We start from the raw sequence: 24,715 nt of genomic DNA, 5'->3' as shown, positions 1-24,715 counted from the left end.
CTCAACAAAAAATGAATAGATCATATTTATAATTTGTAAAATATTAAAAATTGAGTTATATATAATTATAGATTCAAATCCAGCACAACTATATTCATAAACAACTTTAATTAAGTGAATTAATATGAAAAAACTAATTCTATAATAATAATAATAATAATATGAAAAACCCAGTTTGAAGTTTGAAGATGCCTCTTTGATGTATGGACTAGCCCAACTCACTCATACGAATAGTTTGGGCTAAGTGCCTTTGTAACAAGGCTCGGTACCATGGAACGCGGGCTTAGGCACATATGAATAGAATAAAAGTTCTGCAATTATAAATAATAATAATAATAATAAAAACCAGAAAGGCTTAAAGGGAAAAAAAAGAAGTCACTGAATCTAGTTTTCATCAGCTGTTAAAGGCCTGAAGTTTTTTTAATTTCAAGCTGTTATCATGGCATCGATTATAAGATTGAAACCGGTGATTCTCTTACTCTTTGTACAATTATGCCTCTCTCTTCTCTCCCCGTCTCTCGCAATTACTTTTGGGTACGTTTCTTAATTTAGTGTTTTTTTTTGTTAATTACTTATTTTGATATTAACGAAGTTATTTGTTTTTTAATTACCAGGTCTTCTGGTGATGGTTATGCAATTAATGGTAGAGTGAAGATCCCAGGTATTTTTGTTTATACAAGTATACGGTTTTCTCATATGTTAAAGGAACAGTACTTAAGTCAATAATTTTATGTTAAAGATAATGTTTTTTTGTTTGTTTGTTTGGTAAATCCTTTTGCTCTTTGTTTTGAGAAACATGTAAATCAAGGGTCGAGAAAAATTGTTTGTTGTTTTGTGAGAACATTAATGGATGATGGATTTGATTGTTGGATCTTGGCCGGGGATTCGTGTGAATGGAATGGTTATAGATTCTGTCCATTCTTGGTGAATTTTTAATCTTAACTCAATTGTGAGAAAAGTTTTTTTTTATGCTGGGAAAGGTGAGAAAAGGGATGCATAGCATAAGGTCATGGTGGCAATTTCTTTAGAAGTACAAGTCTATCCTCTGCCTGCTTAGTGCATTTTGCAAATAAGTTATATCACCATGATTTTGTTACTAATGTTAGTAGTGTATATTACTTGAAATTAGACACAGATTAGCTTGCCAGTTCAAGCTCAAATAATATTTTACCTTAATGAATATGGTATCTAGATGATTGATTCTTGGCTTATTTTGTTAATGATAGCATTGATGATTACTTCTTACATTTGTGTTTTCTTATTTGCGGCCCTTTTCCTTTTTAGTTCATCTAAGGTCATTTATGAATTTGTTTAGCAGGTATCGGTACGAAAGGACTTGGAGGTCATGGAAAAATATCCAACGTCAAAGTTCTACTCAATGGTGGCCAACATGTGACTTTTCTGAGGCCTGATGGATATTTTTCATTGTATCCTGCTGTTTTTCTCTCTTCTTCTGTGCATGGTTCTGTTCAAACTTGACTCGTGATAGCTTTGACATTTTCTTTAAGGAGCGTTGTTTAATTCTTCATATGCCTGTTTACTTATTTAATCAAATCATTTGTTTGAAAAACATATCATTTCTGTTGGTTGTAGCCATCCTTGGGTATCTGTGTTAAGTGTTTCACAGAGTAACTATATTCACATATAAACTTTGATGAGATAGCATTAACAAGACTCTAATAAACACTCTCTATTTACATTACTCCTTGACTTGTCTACTAAAAGTCATAACGTGCCAGCAGGGACTCATTTAATTGAAGTGGATGCCATTGGCTACTTCTTTTCTCCAGTAGGTCTTTCATTCAGTTGAATTTGATCATTGAATTATCATGTATTAGATTCCCATTGCTGCATTTTCTTCAAAATATTTAGGTCCGAGTTGATGTTAGTGCCAGATTCCCTGGTAAGGTTCAGGCAACACTGACAGAGAAAAGGAGGAGTCTGAGTGAAATGGTATTAGAGCCATTAAAGGAAGAGCAGTATTATGAGGTTGGTCTTCCTCTTTTTATTCATCTCGATAGAATTATTTCATAAAATATGATCTAATCTTTTCCTCAAATATCTTGTTTTCTTGCAGATTAGGGAACCCTTCTCCATAATGTCTATAGTCAAAAGTCCGATGGGTCTCATGATGGGATTTATGGTGTTGGTTATGTTCATAATGCCAAAATTAATGGAAAACATGGGTAAAGTACTCTATTTTTTTCACATTTGCATGTCTCAGTCATGGCCTTGAGGAATTGCTGTAGACTTAAACCGTTAACGTGGCTTATAGATTTAATTATTTTAAATGCAATGTTTTGACCAGCAGAACAACATGATCTTTACTCAGATGCATCCAGTATCTGCTAATTTACCGTAATTGGTTCAAGAATGTCATGGAGAATTGTGTTGTTATTCTAGAATTTCAGGATTTTAAATAACAATTTATATGGCTACTATTTTTTCTCTTGCATTGATTCATTTCATTTCCGTGTTTGATGTTCTTGACACAATTTGGCCATAGACATTGATTTTTTCAGGCAAATTGTCAAGGAAATCTTATTTAAGCATTTCTAGCTAGCAAAATGACATTGTTTAACCATTTCTCAATCTTTAATTTGCAACCTCTTCGGGTCCTAGTATATATTATTTGTTTTAATGATTTTAGCAAGCATTTGCCTCATGTGATAATTGATATTCAAACATGTTGCTACCACATGCAAGACTCCTTGGACAAGCCTCTTTTTACATGCCCGTTCACCTTCAACCTCATGTCAATGAGTTTGAAAACTTGCTGTTTATAGACCGTGACATGATCCTGGACTTCCATGACATTATTTTTTTCCTTGGAGTTCGTCTCTTCATGTTTTATACGTCTAAATGCTTGTTTGATGATTAGTGGAGCTTTCGACAACATATGCTAGACTTGTTGACTTGACTATCACTGGTTTTATGTGACCAGTTTTTTTTCCTCCCTCCACTAGTCAAACTAATTTGCCGTGTTTGCCAACAGACCCGGAAGAAATGAGGAGAGCTCAAGAAGAAATGAGAAACCAAGGGGTTCCATCCCTAGCAAGCATATTGCCAGGAGCTGCAAGGAGCAACTAGAGATAAAATCCCAACCTTCTATTCCAAATGGGGCTCAAAGACGTGTACTAAAATTACCATCATCAATTATTTCTTCCTTGAATCATATGATTACATCCCTCCGAGTAGCTGGTTGTTGAATTTCCTTGGAAAACACTAAATTTTGTAACGCTGTCATCATTACTTTTAGTATGTTTGCCTGATGAATAGACAAAACCAAAGCCCTAATTCCATGTGCTTTGTCTCTGACATGTTGATTCCTAAACCCGAAGCTTCTATGAGTTGACTGGGTTTGATGAAGGTAGGTGATCAACAAAGATAGTTTATTTGATGATAATAATTAGGGCCGTGAGATTCACTGGGGATTGGCTCCGGAAATGGTTTTGGAAAGAGTATTTTGACAGAATTAGCTCCTCTTGATTGACCCATCTCTCTCACGATCTTGCTTTGTTGTATGTGACGAGTGTACCTTGCCGCATACAAAATCAGAACTACGACGATGCTTACAAAAAAACCTCACATATCAGTGATGAACTTGAACCCGATAAGAACAGAACAAAAATCTTTCATATTTCATCCTTCCTAGGCATTCAATTAGATAATCCTCTGCACCATTCTCACATCTCAAGTATGGTGGAGATGAGTTGAATTAAGGTCTGAATCAATTAAAAGACCCACGTTGACTTTTACCGTTCTTTAACTAAGGACCACGCAAGATTCTAGCATCTCTAGTCATAAAAATCTGTTACGTTCTTTAGCTAAGGACCACGCAAGATTACTAGTCATAAAAATGGCACAACGAGTTGAATCAAGGTCTAGATTATTCATAACTCAGATGAATAATCAATTTAATTTATATTAATTTTAATTTCTAAATGTTTGGTTAATATTTCAAGTAAGATAAGTATATTTGGGTTAAAAGAGAAGATAAAAGATATAAAATAAATTTGTATCTAAAATAATTTTAGATTGGAATTTTTTCTTTAAATAAATAAATTATTTATTTATTTATAATTTTACTATTTCAAATTTTTAATCAATGTTTTTAATTGAAACTAGAAAAAATACGACATGTTTTCCCCATGTCTTAAAAGTAAAAAATAACGAAAAATTGAGTTGAGTTCATACGTCAGGATTTATGTTGTTTAATTGACCAAGTCATGGATGGGGATGCAATTAATCAAATTAAAATTATAAGTGTATCTTTATTAAACATTGATGCCACACAGGGGCTTATGTGTAATTAAAAGTTTGTTAGGCTGTTACTTCATTCCCTTCTTTAAGCTCTCTTCCTCCATAGTTTTTTTTTAAAATCCCAACAGCACCATCCTCCAAATTTCTCTCCAATTTCTTCATCAAATCGCACATTTCATCTTCTACTTGCTAATATACGATCCACTCCTATACTCGTACGTATAATAAATATACGGTATCTTTCTCACCTTGGAAATGGAGAGCAGTATACCAGTGTCGGCCAAATCAGAGCGAAGATGGAGATCGAAGCCGTTACAGACTTCTAAACCATCTCTTGTTCTAGCCTTCTTCTCTTGTTTCGCTTGGCTCTACGTTGCTGGACGGTTCGTTTCCATCATTTCATTTTGTTATTTTGCGGTATCAGATTCATCGAAAATCACAAAAAAAAATTGATGTAATCTGTGATTAGCCAGCTATAATTACTGAGATTTTGTGGATTTAATTGCAATTAATTATACTAGTTTTGAAATTCAAATCGTGAATTTAATTTTTTTTGTGTTTTTTTTTGTTTGATCATGAATTTTTTTTTTATTAATTAAGCTAATTTGGAAATTTGGAAATTATTGGAAATAAACATTCACTAGGACGTGTTTGGAAAAATGAAAATGGATATATTTGTAATTGCGAAATGTTTTAGCTACAGTTTATTGAGATCGTGGTAATTATAGTTGTATAATCGTAATTTGACGCGATTAGATTAATTTTAATTAAGAATTATGGATTAATTATATTTAATTTTTTTTTGTTTTGCTCTGTTTGGCTGTGATTTAGTTTATGGCAAGATGCAGAGAATAGAACATTACTTTCTAATCTTCTAAAGAGAAATACAGCTCAGGTTCATACTGGTCCTTTTTTATTTTTTATTTATTAGAAAAGTCAATTTTTTTATTAATCTTTCACTTTTTTCACATATTTGTTTGCAGAGACCGAAATTTCTTACAGTTGAAGATAAGCTGGTCGTACTAGGATGCAAGTATGTTTTTCTTCTTTATTTTTTTATTTAATATTTTTCAAAATTGAATTTGTTTTATGTTGTGATGTGAATTGGAGTTATTGATGGTTGATTGTTTAATTTGTAGGGATTTAGAGAGGAGGATAGTGGAGGAAGAAATGGAATTGACTTTGGCTAAGAGTCAAGGGTATTTAAAAAACCGGTTGTCGGAAAATGGGTCTTCATCCGGTAAAAAGTTTCTTGCAGTTATTGGTGTTTATACTGGATTTGGTAGTCACTTGAAGCGGAAGGTGTTTAGAGGGTCTTGGATGCCTAGAGGTTAGTTGGTAATTGATTAGATATTGTGATGGCTTTGAAGTGTATTCTCTTTTGAATAGTTGTTAAGGTTGCAGATTTTAATAGATTTATACACTCTGTTGGTTTTCATTTGATTCCATTGATGTTCATCCAATAACCAGCAAATTCTGGCATTATATGAATTTATTTTCCTGGTATGGTTTTGACTTTGAAAGATTTACTTGACGTTTTCTTTTATGTCCAAGGATTTCCTGTGTTTTTTTTTCCTTGGGAATCTTTGTTGCCATTCTATTTTCCTTTCTATTTGATTGAACTTTGTGAGACTTAAGTGTTGTTGTTTCTTCACATTTCTTTCTTTCCCTGTCCAGTGCATAGTTGTTATCATAGATCTCTATTATCCTTTTTGACTTAATGATGCAGGAGCTCTCTCTAGAATTTATTTTACTATATTTATCATATTAAGGTTACTTAATTAATTTAGGGTCATGTGATTAGTGCGTGTTTTTTTGTTTGAAGTATTTCCTTTACAACATAAGTTGTTTTACTTACGAATCTATTGTTGGTTTCACAATGTGAATGATAGTCATATATCCTTTAATTCTTGAAAAATAAATGACCATCATTGTTGTTTCTTTTGTAGGAGATGCCTTAAAAAAACTTGAGGAAAGAGGAGTAGTGATACGTTTTGTGATTGGTCGCAGGTCTTCCCTCTCACTTTAATCTTTATTGTAGTATTTGAATATCCTTTATTATTTTTTCTATTAATCAATTTGCTTGGTTTGATTCCTTTTTCATTAGCAGTATTATGGTTGAGGTAGCTACTAATGCCATGGATTTTATGATAACTTTAAACTGGCAGTGCTAATCGAGGGGATAGCTTAGATCGAAATATCGACGGTGAAAATCGTTCAACAAAGGATTTCTTGATTCTTGTAGGTGATGCAAATTCATAATTCATAATTTATCTTTTTAAACATCTGCATGTACATTTTCTAGTATGATGTATTTTCATTAGTAATGGTTTCTGAATCTTGGCGCTGACCTTTTGAAGTTTTATCCTTTTCTTGTTAGATGTCCTGGATGAAAGTTAAAACATTTACCTGTTCATAATCACTAGATATTCTTTAGACTATTATAAAAATGATATTCAGCATGCATAACTCTTGATGCAAAAAGCTCTCTTGATTTCTTCAAGTCAAATGTATTTGAATGGTGTCTGATTTCTTGGATTCTAAGGGAAGGAGTGTAAGTGCACTTATCATTAATTTTGTTTCAGGAAGGTCATGAGGAGGCTCAAGAAGAATTGCCCAAGAAAGTGAAGTACTTCTTTAGCACTGCAGTGCAAACATGGGATGCGGAATTTTATGTAAAAGTTGATGACAATATCAACCTTGATCTTGGTATAGCTTCAATGTCATATCTGGTTATTTAAAACTTACACCAAGATATTCAAAATTTATTCATTAGACCTGATTTTTCATTGTTGTTTTCTCTGTTTTCTTGTGTAGAGGGGCTAATTGAACTTCTTGAACACCGTCGCAGACAAGATAGTGCTTACATTGGCTGTATGAAGTCTGGAGAAGTTGTAACTGAAGAGTATGTGATCTATCATATTTTATTCTAACCTAATTGTGGTTGCCTACCAAGTGTAGCATGTGTGACACTGTGCAGACATTTAAATATGTGGTACTGCTTCTTTATAGATTCATTGAATCTTTAAAGAAATTTTTGGACTTTCCTTCCCCATACATTTAGAATAGTCAATTCATGTTACACGGCATTATTTTCTGAACTTATCACCCCTCATGTGTCAGCACTGTCATTCTGATGACTTGGTAGAATTAATGCAAAGTTAATTTAATATATCATATTCCACCAAGAGTGCAAGCTTGTGTGGAAAGCATGAAATATTCACACCCTCCATTGTTTCATTTTTCCGTTGCATCTATAATTACATACTGATCTAACAATTATGATGAATGTATGAAGTTTCATTCATGCGTTCATTTGGGCAAAGTCTTCAATTTGCCCATTCTTACTTTTTAGTCCTGTAAAATTTTTTTTTTCTTAAGTTGAGGTTCTCTGGTTTTTTTTCAGCCCTGAAACGTTTCAATTTTAAGGTTATTGGAATTTATTTGGGGATCTAACCTTTTATTGATTTTTCAGGGGTAAGCCATGGTATGAGCCTGAATGGTGGAAATTTGGAGATGAAAAATCGTAAGTGGCTGAACTTGTGAATGACAACACAAGAAGATTTTAGCTGTGCATGTGTTACTGATAATTTTGGTTAATATCTGCAACATCGATTTATGGTTTTAAATACTGCAAGAATGGCCAGAAAATGGTTAAACATTAACCTCTTGCATTTCAGGTACTTTCGACATGCATCTGGTTCCCTTCTTATACTCTCCAAAAATTTGGCTCGGTATATTGACATAAACAGGTTAGTTATAAATGCTATAACAGGGAAAGTTTCAGTGTTAATTCATGTTTTAAATTTTGGTAGTGAGCATAAGTTTGGGTTTGTTTGGGAGTTGTGACTCAAATTTAGCTTGGTTGATGATAAGAACTCTAGGGTCAATACTAGATTAAATACTTTGACTACATTAGCAGATATACGTGCAAAGCTTAGGAATTGGAAACCCTCCATCTCATGGTCTTTGAGCTTTATGTGAATTAGATTGAAGTTACCCAGCATACTTTTCTGAAGTTGATGAGGAATATGTTTACATAGTAGTGATACATAAAACCAGATTTCAGATAGGCATAATGGAAAGTAAGCTGCTCAGTTCTTATTACAAGTTCTGTTGGTTGAGAAGTTCATCATTGTGTTAGTCACCTGTACAGAATTTTACTCAAGTTAATGCAGATTCCATCACCCTTGGCATGAGTTGCAAACTAATTCTGGCTCTTTATTATATGCAGTGCATCTCTTAGGAGTTATGCTCATGATGATATATCAGTGGGATCTTGGATGATGGGTGTCCAAGCAACCTATATAGACGACAACCGTCTTTGCTGCAGTAGCATTAAACAAGGTAAGAATTTTCAACGATGTCTTTTGATAGAAGTGCACTTATTTTTCTCAAGCTTTTTTTTTTCTTCTCTCTCTTTTTAGAGCTGATTTTTTCTTTTCTGTGTTGAACTGTAGTCTCTAGACTTGATAGTAGAAAAGCATGTATCGAAAAGAGAGAAAAAAACACTTGTAATTATCAAGTGATACTTCTTTTCTGCCACACATGATAGATTCTTTAAAGTGCTGAGCTCTTTTTAAGTTCACTCTTCCTCACCCCTCCCCCATGAGTGAATTTGAATTGAACTGTTCTATAATCCTTACAAGCTACCTTTCATCTACTAGTTTACTGATTGTCTTTCAACTTGCACTAACCGCAAACATCTCGCCGTTCATTTGCAGACAAGGTTTGTTCCCTGGCTTGATCAGAGAGATAGGCTTCCATTTCATATATACAGATTTAAGGTTTGTTTAAAGGCACATTGAATGAGATATGACACCGTATCTTGCATGTCATACCCGTATTCATCAAGACCCATGGAGCATTCATTGGATAATTCTTTTTAGGTGCCGAGATTAGCCACATTCTTTTAGGATTAACACAGGCAAAGTGCATATTTCAGTATTGGCTTTGCAGTTTGTGAACTCATCATTTATTTCCTCTTATAGATGATTATGCTGTATCATTCGAGTTTTCCATCACTTCTAAAAAGATCTCTTTGTAATTAACGAGCAAATGGTTGAGTTAAACATCCTTTATTCAATACAGACGCAGGCTTTACTTAGAAGTCTGAAGCGGGCTCTAGGGTTAAATTCCAAGTGTTAAACCATTTTTGTGATCACGGATGTTTTGCCTAGTTGCAGATCCAAAGAGGCCTGACCTAACGTTAAATTAGCTCATTGAGGCATCGTTTGTTTGTTGAGTTTTGTGAAGTAGTGTTTGGTTGCTGGTTGGGGATGAAAGAGACAAGGATAGCTGCGATAGAGTAAACAAAATGTTTTTTCTTGATCACTCTCTTGCTTACATTTTTCATTATGATTTTTGCTTTTATATTTTTTAGTTTTCAGATTTGATTGTGAAAATTAAATTAATTAAAATCAATGATCCATATTTGAATGAAAGATATTGAAATTATGAAATATTTAAGGAGATTTGTGAGAAAAAAAATTAATCTGGTTGTCTTGGTCCTCTTTGTTTTTCAAAACATGATGAAATGGGCATGTATTGATGATGCTTTTTTATTTTATGTTCTTTCAGGAGAGTCGTAGTGATTATAGTTATAAAATTAAAGTTCTGATGTACTATTTCTGACTTTAATATTTTGTTTATGTAGAATGAATTTCACCAATATAATATAATAATACGTAACAAAATGTAAACCTCATCAATTTCAATTTCACCAAACTGAAATTCTTGTTGAAAGAAATAACTTGAACTAACAGACTTGATTGAAAAGAAGAAAAAATATTTATGGGCATATTTGAGGTAGCATGGGCCTCCAGTTGCTAAACTAATAGCTTAATGACACCCAACATGCATTTATTCCTAAGAAAACTTCTATATTAGGTAAAAATATAAAAGGCATGTGGTGTTTATCGTTTAGCACACTCGTAAAATACTATGAATATCCCCTGTATTTTTTAATAATTTATTTTGATTCTTAAATTTTATTTTGTGTGATTTAATCCTAATTAAAAGCTAATTACATATAAATTCTAAGTCAATAGTGAAATTAAAACAATAAAAACCAAAATAAATAAGACACCAAACATGGATGACGGGCCAAATATATTATGAAAAATACATTTAGGTCCCTGATTTTAAAGAATAATGCAATATATACAATTTAGGTCCTTTTAAATTTTAAAAATTAAATTTTGATACACAAATTCATTTGTATTATTTTTCAGTTCCTGTTTAGATAGAGAAAGAAAGAGAGGTTGCTGGATTTCAGTTATGAAAGAAAAATTTATTGTTCACTTCATGGTGGTTGTTTAGAGTCTTAACATTACATGAAAATACAAATATAAGCCACGAAACCCAAAACTAAACCTGATTTGATTTTGGGTTTTTGGACCATTTTTTTTTTGTATTTGAAGTTAATCAAATGGGTTGTGGTTGTTTTGAGGATGCTGTTAAGGTTTTTTTTAAGCTGAAAAAGCTTGAAAATTAGTTTTTTTACCAAAAAACTAACTACTTAATTTTTCAGTCACCATTATAATGACTAGAATTTGGGTTTGTAGATGACACGTCATCTACCACATCACCCACTTATTTAAAAAATAAATAAAGGCAAGCGACTTGTTGTTAGTTCCTTTAAAATATTTAAGAAAATAAAAATAATTTTAGCCATGAATGCCCATCGACACTCATTAGCTTTTTATTTAAATATCCCAATCGTGTTGATCTCCTTCTGTGATTTTTTTATCTAATATTTTTTAAATAGATATTTTTTTATGGTATTTTGTGTATTTAATTTTTTTAAAATTATTATAATTTATCTATATTTTTTTTTTATCTTTTGTATAAAATAACTTTATTTTTTAAAATAAAAAATAATTTTAGATAATATTTCTTATATGTACATCCTTTCATAATATTTTTTCACTTATTTTATTTAATAAATTTAATATGTGCGTTTATTTTTAATATCATTTGATTGAATAAAAAATTAATTTGAATAAAAATTTTTTAGTAAATACAATTGGTTAAATATTTCATGTTTCAAGATTAAATATCTTGATTTATACCTATCTTTTTATTTTTAATTATCATTAATACTTTTTTTAATTTTATTAACCCATATAATTCTTAATTTATTTAATTATACATGTCATGTCATGTCATGAGATTTTTAATTTATACTTAAATTTTTTTATATAAAAAAATAAATCAAAAAAACCTATATGTATAATTTTTATATATATAAAAAAAACATGTAGCCCACAACAGAGGACGGTCAAATGGCTATTATATTATAAACTAGAACATGATTCAAATTTGAAAATGGGTGCAGTTTAAAATTCAAAAGCAAATCTGGACTGGAATGTATTAACTGCAAATTTGCTGTTTCTCCTTCTTCAAAACGCCAGCGTATTAGACGTGTTACACACTTGTCAACGTATCCTTTTCTATGGAAATCCAGCCGTCCACGTCACCCAAGCATGATCTTAACCGTTCATTCCCACAATCCCACAATTTTCTTCTGCATTCCTAGAGAGAGAGAGAGAGAGAGAGAGAGAGAGATGCTCCTGCTTCCCCAAATCCCTTTCTTCAATCTTCCAGATTTGTTACAGAGTGTCTCCGTCGTTTTGTTCAATTTTTCTCCAAAGAAAAACCAGACCACAAGGAGAAGGAAAAACACAGAGGAAGCTCGATGATTATGGCGGCGGCGGCTGTGAGACGAGGAGGTTCAGAAGCCTTTTTTATCAGGTCCCAAATTCAGCGATGCCAAATGAAAATAATGGGTATGACTCTTCTTTCTCCAACCACTTCATCACCGTTGTCTAGCAACCACTCCAACTTCATTTCTTCTTCTAGCAGTAGCAGTAGCAGTAGAGATAAACACAAAAATGATGATGCTTCTTCTTCTTTTAGATACATTAATGATGCCCTTGCTTTTTTTAGCAGTAGCAGTAGCATTAGCAGTAGAGATAAAAACAAAAATGATGCATCTTCTTTTAGAAACATTGATGATGCCCTTGCTTATTTCAATCACATGCTTCATAGGAAACCCCGGCCTTGTATTATCCAATTCAATAAATTATTGTCTACAATTGTCAAAATGAGACGCTATCACGATGCTGTGATTTCTCTTTCCAAACAAATGGAATTAGCTGGGCTCTCTCCTGATACTTATACCCTTCACATGCTGATTAATTGCTTCTTCCAGTTGCAACGTGTTGATCTTGGGTTCTCTGTCTTGGCCAAAATCATTAAACTTGGTCTTCAACTCACTATAGTCACATTTAACACCTTAATCAATGGGCTCTGTAAAGTGGGTAAATTTGGCCAAGCCGTGGAATTATTTGACGACATGGTGGCAAGAGGGTGTCAACCTGATGTCCACACATATACTACAATTATCAATGGTTTATGTAAGATTGGGGAAACTGCTGCGGCTGCTGGATTGTTTAAGAAAATGGGAGAGGCAGGCTGCCAGCCTGATGTGGTGACATACTCTACGATCATCGACAGTCTTTGCAAAGATAGGCGGGTGAATGAGGCTTTATATATCTTCTCTTATATGAAGGCTAAAGGCATTTCCCCTAATATTTTCACTTACAACTCTTTGATCCAGGGCTTATGCAATTTCAGCCGATGGAGGGAGGCTTCGGCAATGTTAAATGAAATGATGAGTTTGAATATCATGCCAAATATTGTCACCTTCAGCCTGTTGATTAATATATTTTGTAAAGAAGGCAATGTTTTTGAGGCTCAAGGTGTGCTAAAAACAATGACTGAAATGGGTGTGGAGCCTAACGTTGTTACTTACAGTTCGTTGATGAATGGATATTCCTTGCAGGCGGAAGTTGTTGAAGCTAGAAAGCTTTTTGATGTCATGATAACCAAGGGTTGTAAACCTGATGTTTTTAGTTATAACATCTTAATTAACGGATATTGCAAGACCAAAAGGATAGGTGAAGCCAAGCAGCTTTTTAATGAAATGATTCATCAAGGCTTAACTCCAGACATTGTTAGTTACAACACTCTTATTGATGGCTTGTGCCAATTAGGCAGACTTACGGAAGCGCATGATCTGTTCAAGAATATGCTCACTAATGGCAACCTCCCAGATTTATGTACTTACTCAATATTGCTTGATGGCTTTTGCAAACAAGGGTACCTTGCTAAGGCATTTAGACTATTTCGAGCAATGCAAAGTACTTACTTGAAGCCTAATATGGTGATGTATAACATCCTGATTGATGCCATGTGCAAATCCGGGAATCTTAAAGAAGCAAGGAAACTATTTTCAGAACTCTTTGTCCAAGGGTTGCAGCCTAATGTTCAGATATACACTACAATAATAAATGGACTTTGTAAAGAAGGATTGTTAGATGAAGCATTGGAAGCTTTTCGAAATATGGAAGAGGATGGCTGCCCTCCAAATGAATTTTCTTATAATGTTATCATCCGGGGATTTCTCCATCACAAGGATGAATCAAGGGCAGTGCAACTTATTGGTGAAATGAGAGAGAAAGGTTTTGTTGCAGATGCGGGAACCACAGCGTGATATTAGATAACAGTATTGTTCTGAAGAAGTATCTAGGCTTACGTGAAGTTTGTCAAGGTGAAAAGGTGATGTAAATTTTTATTTCTCCATGCTGCAAATTCATGTGGCAAATATTAAGTAGTTTTTGCATAACGTGGAAGTTATTTTTAGTTCAATCTTGCCAACATCTGAACAATGACACCCGTTACTTGCCACCAAATCATTGGAATTGCTTGCCTTACATTGAATCAGATTTCTATATTATGTTTTCATTAGCCAGCAAAATGCACCTACCAGATGTTTCCTAAAAAGATCATTTCCTTTCAATCTTGTGTTGTTGAGCTTCATTGATCTTTTGAGCATGTGAAGATCTATAATGTCCTCTTGGGCATTTGTTTTGATGAGTCTCTGTACAAGTTTGTGTATGTGTGGATTATCAATTATGGGGATTTTCAGATACTAAGGAAAGGAAATTCCAGTAGCTGAGTTTTTTTTTAAAGAGGAAAAAATTATGAATTAATTATAGAGTTGGATGTACAAACTTCTGTGGACAGTACTTGAGGATAGCATGCAATTCAGGAACTGTTATGCTGATATCTACTTTACAAGAAAGCTTTTGAGCTAGGATAAGAGAGGTCTATGCTGTTATGCTGTAATTTTTAAGAAAAGTCTGAAAAAAATGTAATGCATATTTCATATGCTTTTATGCTGATTTATAGAGCAAGGTTTGCTAGAATTTATCATAAATCCTTGACATATTGGAATTTGAATATCAACGCATGGTCATCCTTCCATGTCAATTATTGGTGCTTTCGGAGGTTCTTTTAAGTAGCGTTTGGTTACTCTCAAGATAAAAGAGACGGAGACACTGGAGATTGAGGGGACACTCTTGATTTGAAAGGCAGAAAACTCACCCCAAAACTGTCCCATATACGAATTTATTTTATGTCTCTATCTCCGCCCCTTTAACCAAACACTTTCTTGTCCCTTCTGCAAATGTCCCTTCTGTCCGGTTGTCTTGGGACACTAAATGGCTTGGTTGATGTATTTGTTGCTTTTATATTGTCATGTTTCCTAAAATTCAAAGCTGGTTTCAACGGAAATCCTAGTCATTGAATTTGGAAGTGAACAGCCCAACTTATGAAACAAGTGTGACCTCATAGTTAGTGAAAAGAACAATGCTATAATAGGAAAAGTTTAAGTGTGAATTCATCTTTTAAATTTTTGGTGTGAGGATAAGTTTGGGTTAGTTTGGAAGTTGTGACTCAATATAGTTTGGTTGATGATAAGAACTCTGGTTCAGTATTAGATTAAATACTTTGACTACATTAGCTGATATATGTGCGAAGCTGAGGAATTGGAAACCCTCTATCTCATCATTGTACCATGGTCTGAGCTTTATGTGAATTGGATGGAAGTTACCCAGCATGCTTTTCTGAAGTTGATGAGGAATATGTTTACATAGTAGTGATACATAAGGACCAGATTTCAGATAGGCTTAATGGAAAGTAAGCTGCTTCGTTCTTATTACAAGTTCTGTTGGTTGAGAAGTTCATCATTGTGTTAGTCGCCTGTGCAGAATGCAGATTCCATCACCCTTTGCATGAGTTGCAGACTAATTCTGGGTCCTTATTATATGCAGTGCATCTCTTAAGAGTTACGCTCATGATGATACATCAGTGGGATCTTGGATGATGGGTGTCCAAGCAACCTATATAGACGACAGCTATCTTTGCTGCAGTAGCATTAAACAAGGTAAGCTTTTTCTACGATGTCTTTTGATAGAAGTGCACTTATTTTTCTCAAGCTTTTTTCCTTCTTCTCTTTTTAGAGCTCATCTTTTCTTTTCTGTGTTGAACTGTAGTCTCTAGACTTGATAGTAGAAAAGCATGTATAGAAAAGAGAGAGAAAAAAAACACTTGTAATTATCAAGTGATACTTTTTTTCTGCCACACATGATAGAATATAGATACTTTAAAGTGTTGGGCTCTTTTCAAGTTCACTCTTCCTTACCCCTCCCCCATGAGTGAATTTGAATTGAACTGTTCTATAAACCTTACAATCTACCTTTCATCTACTAGTTTACTGATTGTCTTTCAACTTGTACTAACCGCAAACGTCTCGCCGTTCATTTGCAGACAAGGTTTGTTCCCTGGCTTGATCAGAGAGATAGGCTTCCATTTCATATATACAGATTTAAGGTTTGTTTAATGGCACATTGAGTGAGATATGACACCGTATCTTGCATTTCATACCCGTATTCATCAAGACCCATGGAGCATTCGTTGGATAATTCTTTTTAGGTGCCGAGATTAGCCACATTCTTTTAGGATTAACACAGGCAAAGTGCATATTTCAGTATTGGCTTTGCGGTTTGTGAACTCATCATTTATTTCCTCTTATAGATGATTATGCTGTATCATTCGAGTTTTCCATCACTTCTAAAAAGATCTCTTTGTAATTAACGAGCAAATGATGGAGTTGAACATCCTCAATAAAAATTAATCTGGTTGTCTTGGTCCTCTTATGTTTTCTTAGAGATAAAAAATTGCGCAGCGGGTGGCTTGTTATGAGCCGACATACTTGTATGGGAAGTTAAACCTCCGTTCATGATTTTTTTTATTTTTTTTTGTTTAAAGTTAATTATTTTTTATATGTTTTTATTATTATTTTGATGTATTGATATTAAAAATATTTTTTAAAAAATAAAAAATATTTTTTTAAAAAAAGCTTTAAAAATCAATTGTTATTATATTCTCGAAACACATCCCAAACCTAATAATGTCGTGGTAAACAATGTTGTACAAGTTATTCAATCAAGTATATTTTATTTTTGAGCATAAAAACATTAGAAAAATTTTAATAATGAAATTGATGAAGCCTTTCATCTCACATCCTAAATTTATCAATAAATAAATAACTAAAATGTAAACCTCATCAATTTATTTATTGTTGAAATAAATTATCGAAATTTAATAAGAGTATTTAAGATAAGAGAAAGTGATGGATTTAATTAATTATTTTAGTTCCCTTCAATTGTTCATAAGACACACTTTAATAATGAGATTGAAATTGCTTAAATGAAGACAATAAAAGTGGTCCCGTGATATCTAAATGTTATAAAATTATTCATCTTGTGCATTGAATGAAGACAATAAAATTCATGCTGTGCTTATGATTTTATTCGTGTGACGAACTTACTACGTGCCATTGTCTAGCATAATAATACTTAATTATGATTTGGGTGATTATTAATTCATCTTACTTTGATTACTTGTTGAAATATATTTTTTAATTAAAAGTTTTCAGATGAATTCAAAGAAGAAAAAAATTGGCAATCAATATAAATTTTGTCAGCTATGTAGCTTTTGAAAATAACATCCATATCCATTTTAGCATATGATAATCTATATTCTTTTAATATGATTTTTTATTCAGTTTCTGAATTCTGATGATATAGATGAAAAAAACTCTGGGTTTTTAAAAAATATTTGAAAACTTGAATTTAAAAAAAAATCAATTTTTTTTAACTAGAAATTAAATTTTTTTTTATATTTTGAATTGTTTTGATGTGTTAATCTTAAAAATAATTTTTTAAAATTAAATATATTTGAGGAATTCCTTTTTATTACAATGTATCCATCTACTACAATTGCAGTTCCCAAGCAAGAAATCAAGGAAGCTGCAAGCCTAGTATCTGTAAAGCTTGCCCCTAAAAATGGTGTACAGAAGGAAATAACCTTTACAAGGAGGATCACATACAGCAGCAATTTTTCCTCTAAAAGAATGATCTTTCATCTTTATCTCGAGCATGCAACAAATGTAAAAAAGAAGTGGTCAATAACTTCAGATGCCATTGACCATGGAGCAACCGAACCTCTGTATTTTCCACTTGATCTGTTTCCAAAAATTCAAAAGACAAAATATAGTAATTGGCCGTTACAAACAAGTTTTCTCAAAACGAGTTTAAACTAAGAGCAAGCATTTAATATGCAGGCTGCTCCGACCAGCGGAAGGCATTGGTGCAATCATGGGAGCACTTGGATATGCAAATTTTATAGCTTACAACAACATAAACATATGCACATCATGAAGCCACTACATTTATTTAATAGCGGTAGTGATCTATACTTGGACAAAATTAATTGATTTCATACCAAAAACCCTGAGATCCAATCAAAACTCATACCTAAAGATGCAATGCAGAAGGAGAGCTGGAGGGGACAGGTTGGCTTGGCTTTGCATATCATTGCATGCAAGTAAACAAGGGTAAAAAAACAAACAATAATCTAATCTAACACGTAGTAAACGATTTTGAGTAACTCAATGCAGTTTTGCCATAACTTGTGTCGTTGACTCTCTTCTTACCTCAATTTTTTTTTTGTCAAACGATGGACATCAGAAAATCATTCCGACTTTGTTTCATCAAATATCAATTGAAGAGGTTTCAGTATCAATTTCAATTGAAGGGGTTTCAGTAGCTTTTTGTTGAACCCTACGCAATTTTGTCCTGAAAACAAAAGAGCTTAACATGGTTAAGCATGTCAGCCAAAAAGGAAAGAAAAGAAAATATGTGATAAAGATAACGAGTATATCAGTTATAGGCTATAGCATTGCCCTTCAAGAACATAGTTGACTTTTTTCTGCACAGAATACCTGTAAGAAATACTAATGTATAAACCCATATATACAATAGCATCAGATCCCTAAAGAAAACGCAAATGAGAAGGCACTATTGTGCCAATAGCTCAAACATACATCCCAACAAGAAGTTATTCTGCATTTCAATTCTGTCACATGAACAGAACCAAATGGAATCTTGTTTAGTTTAATTTCAAATCAAAAGGGGCCAGCATTTTTTTATTTTTTCTTATTCCAACATCATAAATAAAGTCCTTACAATTACATGTTAGAGGTGAAAATTCATATGACATTAGCACGTCTCCCCCTTCATAAATTGCCTTTTTTTCAAGTAATTTTAATATCAATCATCCCAGAATGCTTAAGTGATTTAAGTTACATGCTTGGGAGCATAATGTACCCGCCTTAAACCAAAATCAAATTTGCAAAGGTAAATGATTAGCAACTTTCCCACTGGTTATAAGTTTTCCCATCCTTGACAAGTTCTCCTTCTATAATGGAAAAACATGACTAAGGTAAAAAAAAAAAAATTGTACAGAAAACTTCATGGTGCAAAAGATATATTAATCAATGTAATTACCTCGAGAAAGAGATGTATTTCTCAATGTCCATTTTCTGTTCATCAGCATATGCTACCCATTTTTCACTGGGTGCAACAGAATTCCATGCACCCATATCTGTACAAGAAAAATAAATAATGATATGTAACATGTTTATTTCATCGTCTACTGAAATGAAAACAAACCAAGCATCCTAACCTTGAAGCAAAATAGCTGATTGACCATCGTGACCATTTAGTTTCCAGAAAGCACGGCCATCAACATCCAGAAGGACAGGGTCTGTTCTGACAGCATTGGATAGTCTCTCTGATCATTGCAGGTAAAGTTTAAATATGTATGTTTACAGATTATACATTAACATGCATGTACTATAAAAAAGAACAACATATTTCTACACGAGAAAAACATAACCAATCCTAGCAGCAAGCATATAACATAAGTTTCAAAAAAAAAAAAATTGATCACGGATTCTTCAGTTTCCTGTTGATGTCTTTCTTCTCAAAATTTAAAGGCATTCTCTTTGACTAGTCATGTCATATAGTTCTTATCTAATAGTACTAGTCTTTGACAAAAAATAGTTAAGTGAATAAATGGAAAGCGATACCAAGAATCATCCCTTGTCCGATCTTGATTCTGGCACCAAATCTCCATGGCCAAAGTAACAACAATTTAGTATAGTGCCACAAACCCAAAGAATACCAAATCATTTAAGCCCACAATATCTAACATTATCTAAAAAAAACAAAGCAAACTTTTTTATGTAATTACATTAACTTCAAAGGTAAAGATGTACTTACTCTTTTGTGCCATGCCCATGGCCTCAAGCATTTCTGCATGAGCTTGTGCGGCTTCACTTTTTATTTGTGAGACTAGTTCTTTATGATTAGAAACAGAATTGGGAGCACCGTTTTTCTCAATAATAGCTTTGGCCACCTCATCTTGCATCTTCTTTTTCAAGTTTTTTTCCTGTACCAAACAAATATGGGAAAATAATTAATTTGCAAATAAATCTTGGATTCATCAACACCACTGAAAAGCCCAACATCACCATTTACAATGAGTATATACCTTTTCCTTTGCTGCATAAACTTTTTCTTTGGCTCCCTTCTTTCTTTCAAGAAATTTGGAGTTTTCATCATCAATCCAACTCCTCAACTCTCTAGAAAATATATTTATAAACAATCAAAATAAAATATTAAAAAGTTTTCTCAACACAGATTGATAATTGCAAGAACCAAACCATTTCCACATTCTGTTTGTCACTTACCTGGTATTAAGAGCTTCATCACATAGAAAATTCAAGAGTCTAAGCTTTTCAGAGCTCTTTAAGTTATCATATCCGTCATTGTCCAGGTCAAAACCACCAGAGAGAATTTCTTTCGATATGAAAAGGCATTTCGAGACACATTTCCCGAGAGCTTTAAACCATGAGTTGTCATTTGTTGCAGTTAGGGTGGGAGATCTGAACAAAAAATCACAAAATTATCATTATTCTGTCCCTACATGAAGCTAAAGTGGTTAAGAAGAATTTGACAAAGTATGAGATTACATACTCTTCTCCTATATCCTTTTGTATCACTGATAGTAACTGAACATGAATCTGGGCTAGGTGATAGGATTGCGACCGACGCTCTCTATGACCATTTACAATTTCTCCAAGTATAGTATCAGCTTGCCCTTTCTTCAGACCAAGAACCTAATTAAGCGGGAAACAAAAAAGGTTAGTCAAAAGAGTCCTGAATAATTGAGCAGGGAAAATGGAAACACAATACAGAAACACCAGCCCTTTATGTAATTAAACTTTATAAAATTTGTCAATGATACTAAAACAAAACTAAGAAATAATAGTTTGACAATAAATGAAAGGTATATGGAATTTTATGGTTTCTAAATCTACAACACAGGAATTCACCTCAAGCTATATCACTTTACAGAAGTTCACTAAGACCATACTCAAAAGGAAGTTACACTATAGGCCATATGTAAATAGAAGTTCACTGTCGAGCCATGCTTAAATATAAGTCCAACCATCTTTAAAGTACCATTTGCAATCATAAGCAAGTAAATTCACGATGCTTCATTTGGTTAAATAGTAATATACCCATTTATTCATACCTTACCAAAACTAGCACAAAACTCCAAGAATTGCAATGCATTACCGACATCGTCAGGAGGCAACTCAAAGCCTGCTACAGCCATTAAGCAGGTTCCCTGAGGTAACTTAATGTCCACGTCAATTTCTTTGTTCTGAATTTCTGTGGTAAGCCGCCTCTCTTTGGCTGTCTTGGATTTGGTTTGAAATTCTGAAGGAAACTTGTTAACTTTGCACGAGTCTCCATCCTTCTTGGTCTCAGTTCGAATTTTATCATTTCTAACACCACAAACTATACCACCATAATAATTTGTACCGATTAAAACTTCATTCTTGGAAAACTCTTGAAGCTGTGTCTTAGACCTCCTCTCCACAAAAGCATCTTCATTCTTGTCCTTGACAACATCACATTTATCCTTTTCATTGGTCTTCGCTTTGTTTTCAGAAACCTCTGCAGTAATTCTAGCCTTTGAACTAGCTTCACCATTCCTACCACCATTACTAACTTCCTTGGTCCTTTCCTTTTTCGATTTCTTCTGACCACTCTCTTCTAACCTAGTTTCAGCATCCATGTTGCCATCACTGACTTCCTCTTGTCCTTTCCTTTTTGTTTTCTTAGATTTCTTCCCAAAAGAGATGGGTGTTAAATTCTGAGAATGCAAATTCATATCAATGTTTTCTTCAAAAGAATCTTCATTCCCTGATTTCCGTGGCGAAGTAACTGCAGACTCCTGTCAAAGCATCAATTGACATATACACATGGCAAGTAAAAAATCCCATGAATGTAACAGCCTAACAATCATAATGCAAGAATATTATAACTAAACACTTCCAAACCTCCTCTGACAATGCACTCTTCTTCGGTGAAACATTGTTGTCTTTTACATCCTTGTAGTGGCTCAAATTTTCAGGACCTTTAACCTGCAGCAGTTCTGAGACAGAGGAGAACCCATTTTCCTTGGCTGTGCGAACAAGTATGCCAGTGGGCTTGTGACCTCGTCTCTTCCTGGAAACACATTATTCTATTAGATCCACCGAGAAGACTGGTCATATTCAATAATATCATCGCTAGACTTCAAACATAATGTACTTACATGCAGAAGCTACAGTTGCAAATGCCCCTACACTTGGGACACTGCCAGTCATCCAACAAAGCTACCTCTTCTGCTTTCTCTCCGTATCTAAAACATCACAAAGCAACATGTATTGAGCAAAAACTAGCATGCAAAAATCTCCTTGAATTGTTTGATAAAGTTTGTTATTCGAGACTTACGTCACAAACTAACCTGTTCAATAGGCATTTGTGGCAGAACTTGAGAGTACATAGTTTATTTCCTTTCTGAGCAGTACATGCGGCAATGAAATCCATTGTTTTTTGTCGGCACTTTGAAGATTACAAACAAGCAAGGACCGAAAGAAGAACAATATCAATTAAAAAGAGAACAAATATAGAAAAAAGATCACTGAGCGCATCAATTCTACTACCACAAACAATTTAAAAATAATTACAATACTAAATCAAATTCTTGATTCACTTTCATATGGAAAAACAAAATTAATGCTACTAGACAGAACAAATGCTCTTAACATCATAAAACAAAGATCCCAGATTCCACTTTCCTTTTTTACTTATCATCAACCAACATAATCACAAGTACAAATAGAGCAAAAAGGAGCATAATTTTGCATGTGTACTACTAAGAGATAAATAGATCACGAGAGTAATGATAGGACATTGTTAAATCAGACAAAAACTAAAAAATGAGACTATAAGTTTAGGTTTTCCTTCGTTTTCCTGCACGTTCTCATCAACCAAACAGAAAAACACAAATAGGGTTTACTTGTCATCTAAAATTGAATCAACAAAAAAAATCATACTAAGTAAACTCACGGGTTCTCTTCAAATCAACCAAAAAAAAAAAAAGTTAAATCGCTAAAACTTGAAACTTAGGTTTCTTTCATTTTCATGCATCGTCAACCAAAGAGAACCCCACGAAACGGGTTTACTAATTACCTAAAGTTCTATCAACAAAGAGATCATGAAGAGTAAATTCATGGGTTCTCTTTCAATCAACCCAAGGATAAAAAAAGAACTGAAACTTGAAATTGAGGTTTCTTTCATTTTCTTGCATGTTCTCATCAACCAAACTGGAAGGAGAAAAAAAACAAAACAAAAAAGGGTCCACTTATCATCTAAAATTCTACCAAAAGAATCACTCATTACTTGATGGCAGGTCTTCCCGTTTTGAGAATCATAGATCCTCCCTCCAACAACACGAACTCCCGGACACTTTGCCTGACTCTTCTCTAAAACGTCTATTCCATTCGAATCAGCAGGACTTGAAGTGACTGCCATAGCTGCAAAACTATTCTCTGTAAGACAAAAAAAAAAAAGCTTCTTAGTATTATAGACCTCTACAAAAGAACAGTCGTTGCTTGTTTTGATATGTGATTTGATTATCTCTCTCTGGATGATGCGGGAGAGAGATTTGGATGTGTGTTTTGGATTTGGATTTTGGAGGGACAAAGGAGCGCCAAGTTGAAACCTTTTTGAGGGTTTCTTCGTCTTTCTTCTGTTTCTTTGTCAGTTTGATGACTTTTCATCTCATTTCTTAATGCAGGCCATGGCCGAAAAATGTTTCAAGTGTTCGGTGATGGAACGCCCTCCTCCCGAGTGTTTTTATACTTGGAAATCATTACGGTGACAACGGTATCAAAGGGTAGGTTTCTCTGTATTCGATTTTTTCGGGTTTTGACTATCTAAACATGTATTTATTATCTTATTATTATTATTTATTATGCAACAAATAATATATAAAGAGAGTATAAATATATATTAAGGGATGCCAACGAAGTGTTAATCTAGTAGTTAAAATATCATTATATTTTTACAAGAATTATAATACAAGTTTGATTTTTTAAAAATATATTTATTGGAAGAAATAATCATGAATCACGAATAGAACTAATCTCACTTTTTAAAAATAACGTGAGGATTATATATATATATATATATATATATATATATATATCTTGAGATAAATTTAAATAAGATTTTAAATTAGGTATAATAATATTCATACTTTATTCTAATTTTTCAAAAAAAAACCTACCCTATTTAGTTCAATTTATATTTATTATGTTCAAATTAAATTATTAACCCTAAAAATCATGTATCAACATAATGTTTTGTTTTCCGGCGTGTTTAAAATTGTGATAAAAATTGTTTTTAAAAATATTTTTATTTATAAATACATAAAAATAATGTTTTTTTATTTTTAAAATTTTATTTTTAACATTAACAAATTATAACAATTAAAAAACACAAAGTAAAAAAAATCAAAAAACATAATTAAATTACAAAAACAAACAATACCTTCAAGACCAACTCTAAGTTAACATCCTTAAAATCTAAATTTAATAGCCTTAAAAGCTACTCTTGTGAGTGAAAATCCATCCCCGTACTGTAATCTAGTACCAGACACCTCATAAGACCAAATCATTAAGCATTTGTTGGATATTAATTAAGACCGAATCTAGCATTTTAGGAAGGGCAGTATTAAAAAAACAAGTAAATCCATGGAAAATCTCTCCAAGTATACACTGAATTAAATATTAATT

The 24,715-nt window shown here is 33.1% G+C and overlaps 4 protein-coding genes across 9 annotated transcripts; 3 read left to right on the top strand and 1 right to left on the bottom strand.

Annotated features, from left to right (window-relative positions):
- Nucleotides 1-335: 335 nt before the first annotated feature.
- LOC133688362 (ER membrane protein complex subunit 7 homolog) lies at nucleotides 336-3,302 on the top strand. 2 transcript variants are annotated; one of them, XM_062107830.1, is made up of 7 exons: nucleotides 336-534; nucleotides 615-661; nucleotides 1,316-1,427; nucleotides 1,726-1,789; nucleotides 1,873-1,989; nucleotides 2,078-2,186; nucleotides 2,996-3,302. In XM_062107830.1, exons 1-7 carry the CDS (start codon nucleotides 440-442, stop codon nucleotides 3,088-3,090), a joined length of 639 nt encoding a protein of 212 aa, XP_061963814.1. In that variant the 5' UTR covers nucleotides 336-439; the 3' UTR covers nucleotides 3,091-3,302. The 2 variants fall into 2 exon arrangements, with proteins under 2 accessions (XP_061963814.1, XP_061963815.1); XM_062107831.1 differs by having other exon boundaries at nucleotides 337-534; nucleotides 1,319-1,427.
- Nucleotides 3,303-4,356: 1,054 nt separating this feature from the next.
- On the top strand, nucleotides 4,357-9,398 carry LOC133688178 (hydroxyproline O-galactosyltransferase HPGT3-like). 2 transcript variants are annotated; one of them, XM_062107575.1, is made up of 12 exons: nucleotides 4,357-4,646; nucleotides 5,095-5,158; nucleotides 5,247-5,296; nucleotides 5,403-5,593; nucleotides 6,213-6,273; nucleotides 6,432-6,508; nucleotides 6,853-6,972; nucleotides 7,081-7,168; nucleotides 7,739-7,789; nucleotides 7,944-8,015; nucleotides 8,498-8,610; nucleotides 8,988-9,398. In XM_062107575.1, exons 1-12 carry the CDS (start codon nucleotides 4,519-4,521, stop codon nucleotides 9,008-9,010), a joined length of 1,038 nt encoding a protein of 345 aa, XP_061963559.1. In that variant the 5' UTR covers nucleotides 4,357-4,518; the 3' UTR covers nucleotides 9,011-9,398. The 2 variants fall into 2 exon arrangements, with proteins under 2 accessions (XP_061963559.1, XP_061963558.1); XM_062107574.1 differs by having other exon boundaries at nucleotides 4,359-4,646; nucleotides 6,432-6,504; nucleotides 6,849-6,972.
- A 2,235-nt stretch (nucleotides 9,399-11,633) lies between these two features.
- LOC133690386 (pentatricopeptide repeat-containing protein At1g62930, chloroplastic-like) lies at nucleotides 11,634-16,326 on the top strand. Of its 3 annotated transcripts, XM_062110668.1 has the most exons (3): nucleotides 11,641-12,053; nucleotides 12,479-15,556; nucleotides 15,940-16,326. In XM_062110668.1, the coding sequence occupies exon 2, from the start codon at nucleotides 12,623-12,625 to the stop codon at nucleotides 13,820-13,822; it is 1,200 nt and encodes a 399-aa protein (XP_061966652.1). In that variant the 5' UTR covers nucleotides 11,641-12,053; nucleotides 12,479-12,622; the 3' UTR covers nucleotides 13,823-15,556; nucleotides 15,940-16,326. The 3 variants fall into 3 exon arrangements, with proteins under 3 accessions (XP_061966650.1, XP_061966651.1, XP_061966652.1); XM_062110666.1 differs by having other exon boundaries at nucleotides 11,634-15,556; XM_062110667.1 differs by lacking the exon at nucleotides 15,940-16,326 and having other exon boundaries at nucleotides 11,635-13,887; nucleotides 15,444-15,556.
- Nucleotides 16,327-17,525: 1,199 nt separating this feature from the next.
- On the bottom strand, nucleotides 17,526-23,812 carry LOC133689852 (uncharacterized). Of its 2 annotated transcripts, none has more exons than XM_062109925.1 (14): nucleotides 23,641-23,812; nucleotides 23,319-23,467; nucleotides 22,381-22,478; nucleotides 22,189-22,275; nucleotides 21,932-22,100; nucleotides 21,118-21,825; nucleotides 20,556-20,698; nucleotides 20,270-20,464; nucleotides 20,071-20,161; nucleotides 19,800-19,968; nucleotides 19,201-19,281; nucleotides 19,023-19,119; nucleotides 18,170-18,311; nucleotides 17,526-17,698 (listed from the first exon to the last, which is right to left on the bottom strand). In XM_062109925.1, the coding sequence occupies exons 1-13, from the start codon at nucleotides 23,696-23,698 to the stop codon at nucleotides 18,227-18,229; spliced, it is 2,130 nt and encodes a 709-aa protein (XP_061965909.1). In that variant the 5' UTR covers nucleotides 23,699-23,812; the 3' UTR covers nucleotides 17,526-17,698; nucleotides 18,170-18,226. The 2 variants fall into 2 exon arrangements, with proteins under 2 accessions (XP_061965909.1, XP_061965908.1); XM_062109924.1 differs by having other exon boundaries at nucleotides 19,201-19,308; nucleotides 23,641-23,811.
- Between the last annotated feature and the right edge of the window lie 903 nt (nucleotides 23,813-24,715).

This window comes from Populus nigra, chromosome 3 (assembly GCF_951802175.1).
Source record: "Populus nigra chromosome 3, ddPopNigr1.1, whole genome shotgun sequence".
NCBI lineage: Eukaryota > Viridiplantae > Streptophyta > Magnoliopsida > Malpighiales > Salicaceae > Populus > Populus nigra.
This window is presented reverse-complemented; position numbering and strand designations above follow the sequence as displayed.

What these genes read in the sequence shown, in the direction of transcription:
- LOC133689852 (XM_062109924.1), bottom strand. Translation starts at nt 23,698, where the DNA reads ATGAAAAGTCATCAAACTGACAAAGAAACAGAAGAAAGACGAAGAAAC. An exon ending in ACGAAGAAACCCTCAAAAAG is followed by an intron (nt 23,468 to 23,640) that starts GTTTCAACTTGG and finishes TTTGTCTTACAG; the next exon opens with AGAATAGTTTTGCAGCTATG. An exon ending in TTTATGCAGCAAAGGAAAAG is followed by an intron (nt 19,969 to 20,070) that starts GTATATACTCAT and finishes TGTTTGGTACAG; the next exon opens with GAAAAAAACTTGAAAAAGAA.
- LOC133688362 (XM_062107830.1), top strand. Translation starts at nt 440, where the DNA reads ATGGCATCGATTATAAGATTGAAACCGGTGATTCTCTTACTCTTTGTA. An exon ending in TTGGCTACTTCTTTTCTCCA is followed by an intron (nt 1,790 to 1,872) that starts GTAGGTCTTTCA and finishes CAAAATATTTAG; the next exon opens with GTCCGAGTTGATGTTAGTGC. An exon ending in AAAATTAATGGAAAACATGG is followed by an intron (nt 2,187 to 2,995) that starts GTAAAGTACTCT and finishes GTTTGCCAACAG; the next exon opens with ACCCGGAAGAAATGAGGAGA.
- LOC133688178 (XM_062107575.1), top strand. Translation starts at nt 4,519, where the DNA reads ATGGAGAGCAGTATACCAGTGTCGGCCAAATCAGAGCGAAGATGGAGA. An exon ending in AAATTTGGAGATGAAAAATC is followed by an intron (nt 7,790 to 7,943) that starts GTAAGTGGCTGA and finishes CTTGCATTTCAG; the next exon opens with GTACTTTCGACATGCATCTG. An exon ending in CTGCAGTAGCATTAAACAAG is followed by an intron (nt 8,611 to 8,987) that starts GTAAGAATTTTC and finishes GTTCATTTGCAG; the next exon opens with ACAAGGTTTGTTCCCTGGCT.
- LOC133690386 (XM_062110666.1), top strand. Translation starts at nt 11,963, where the DNA reads ATGATTATGGCGGCGGCGGCTGTGAGACGAGGAGGTTCAGAAGCCTTT.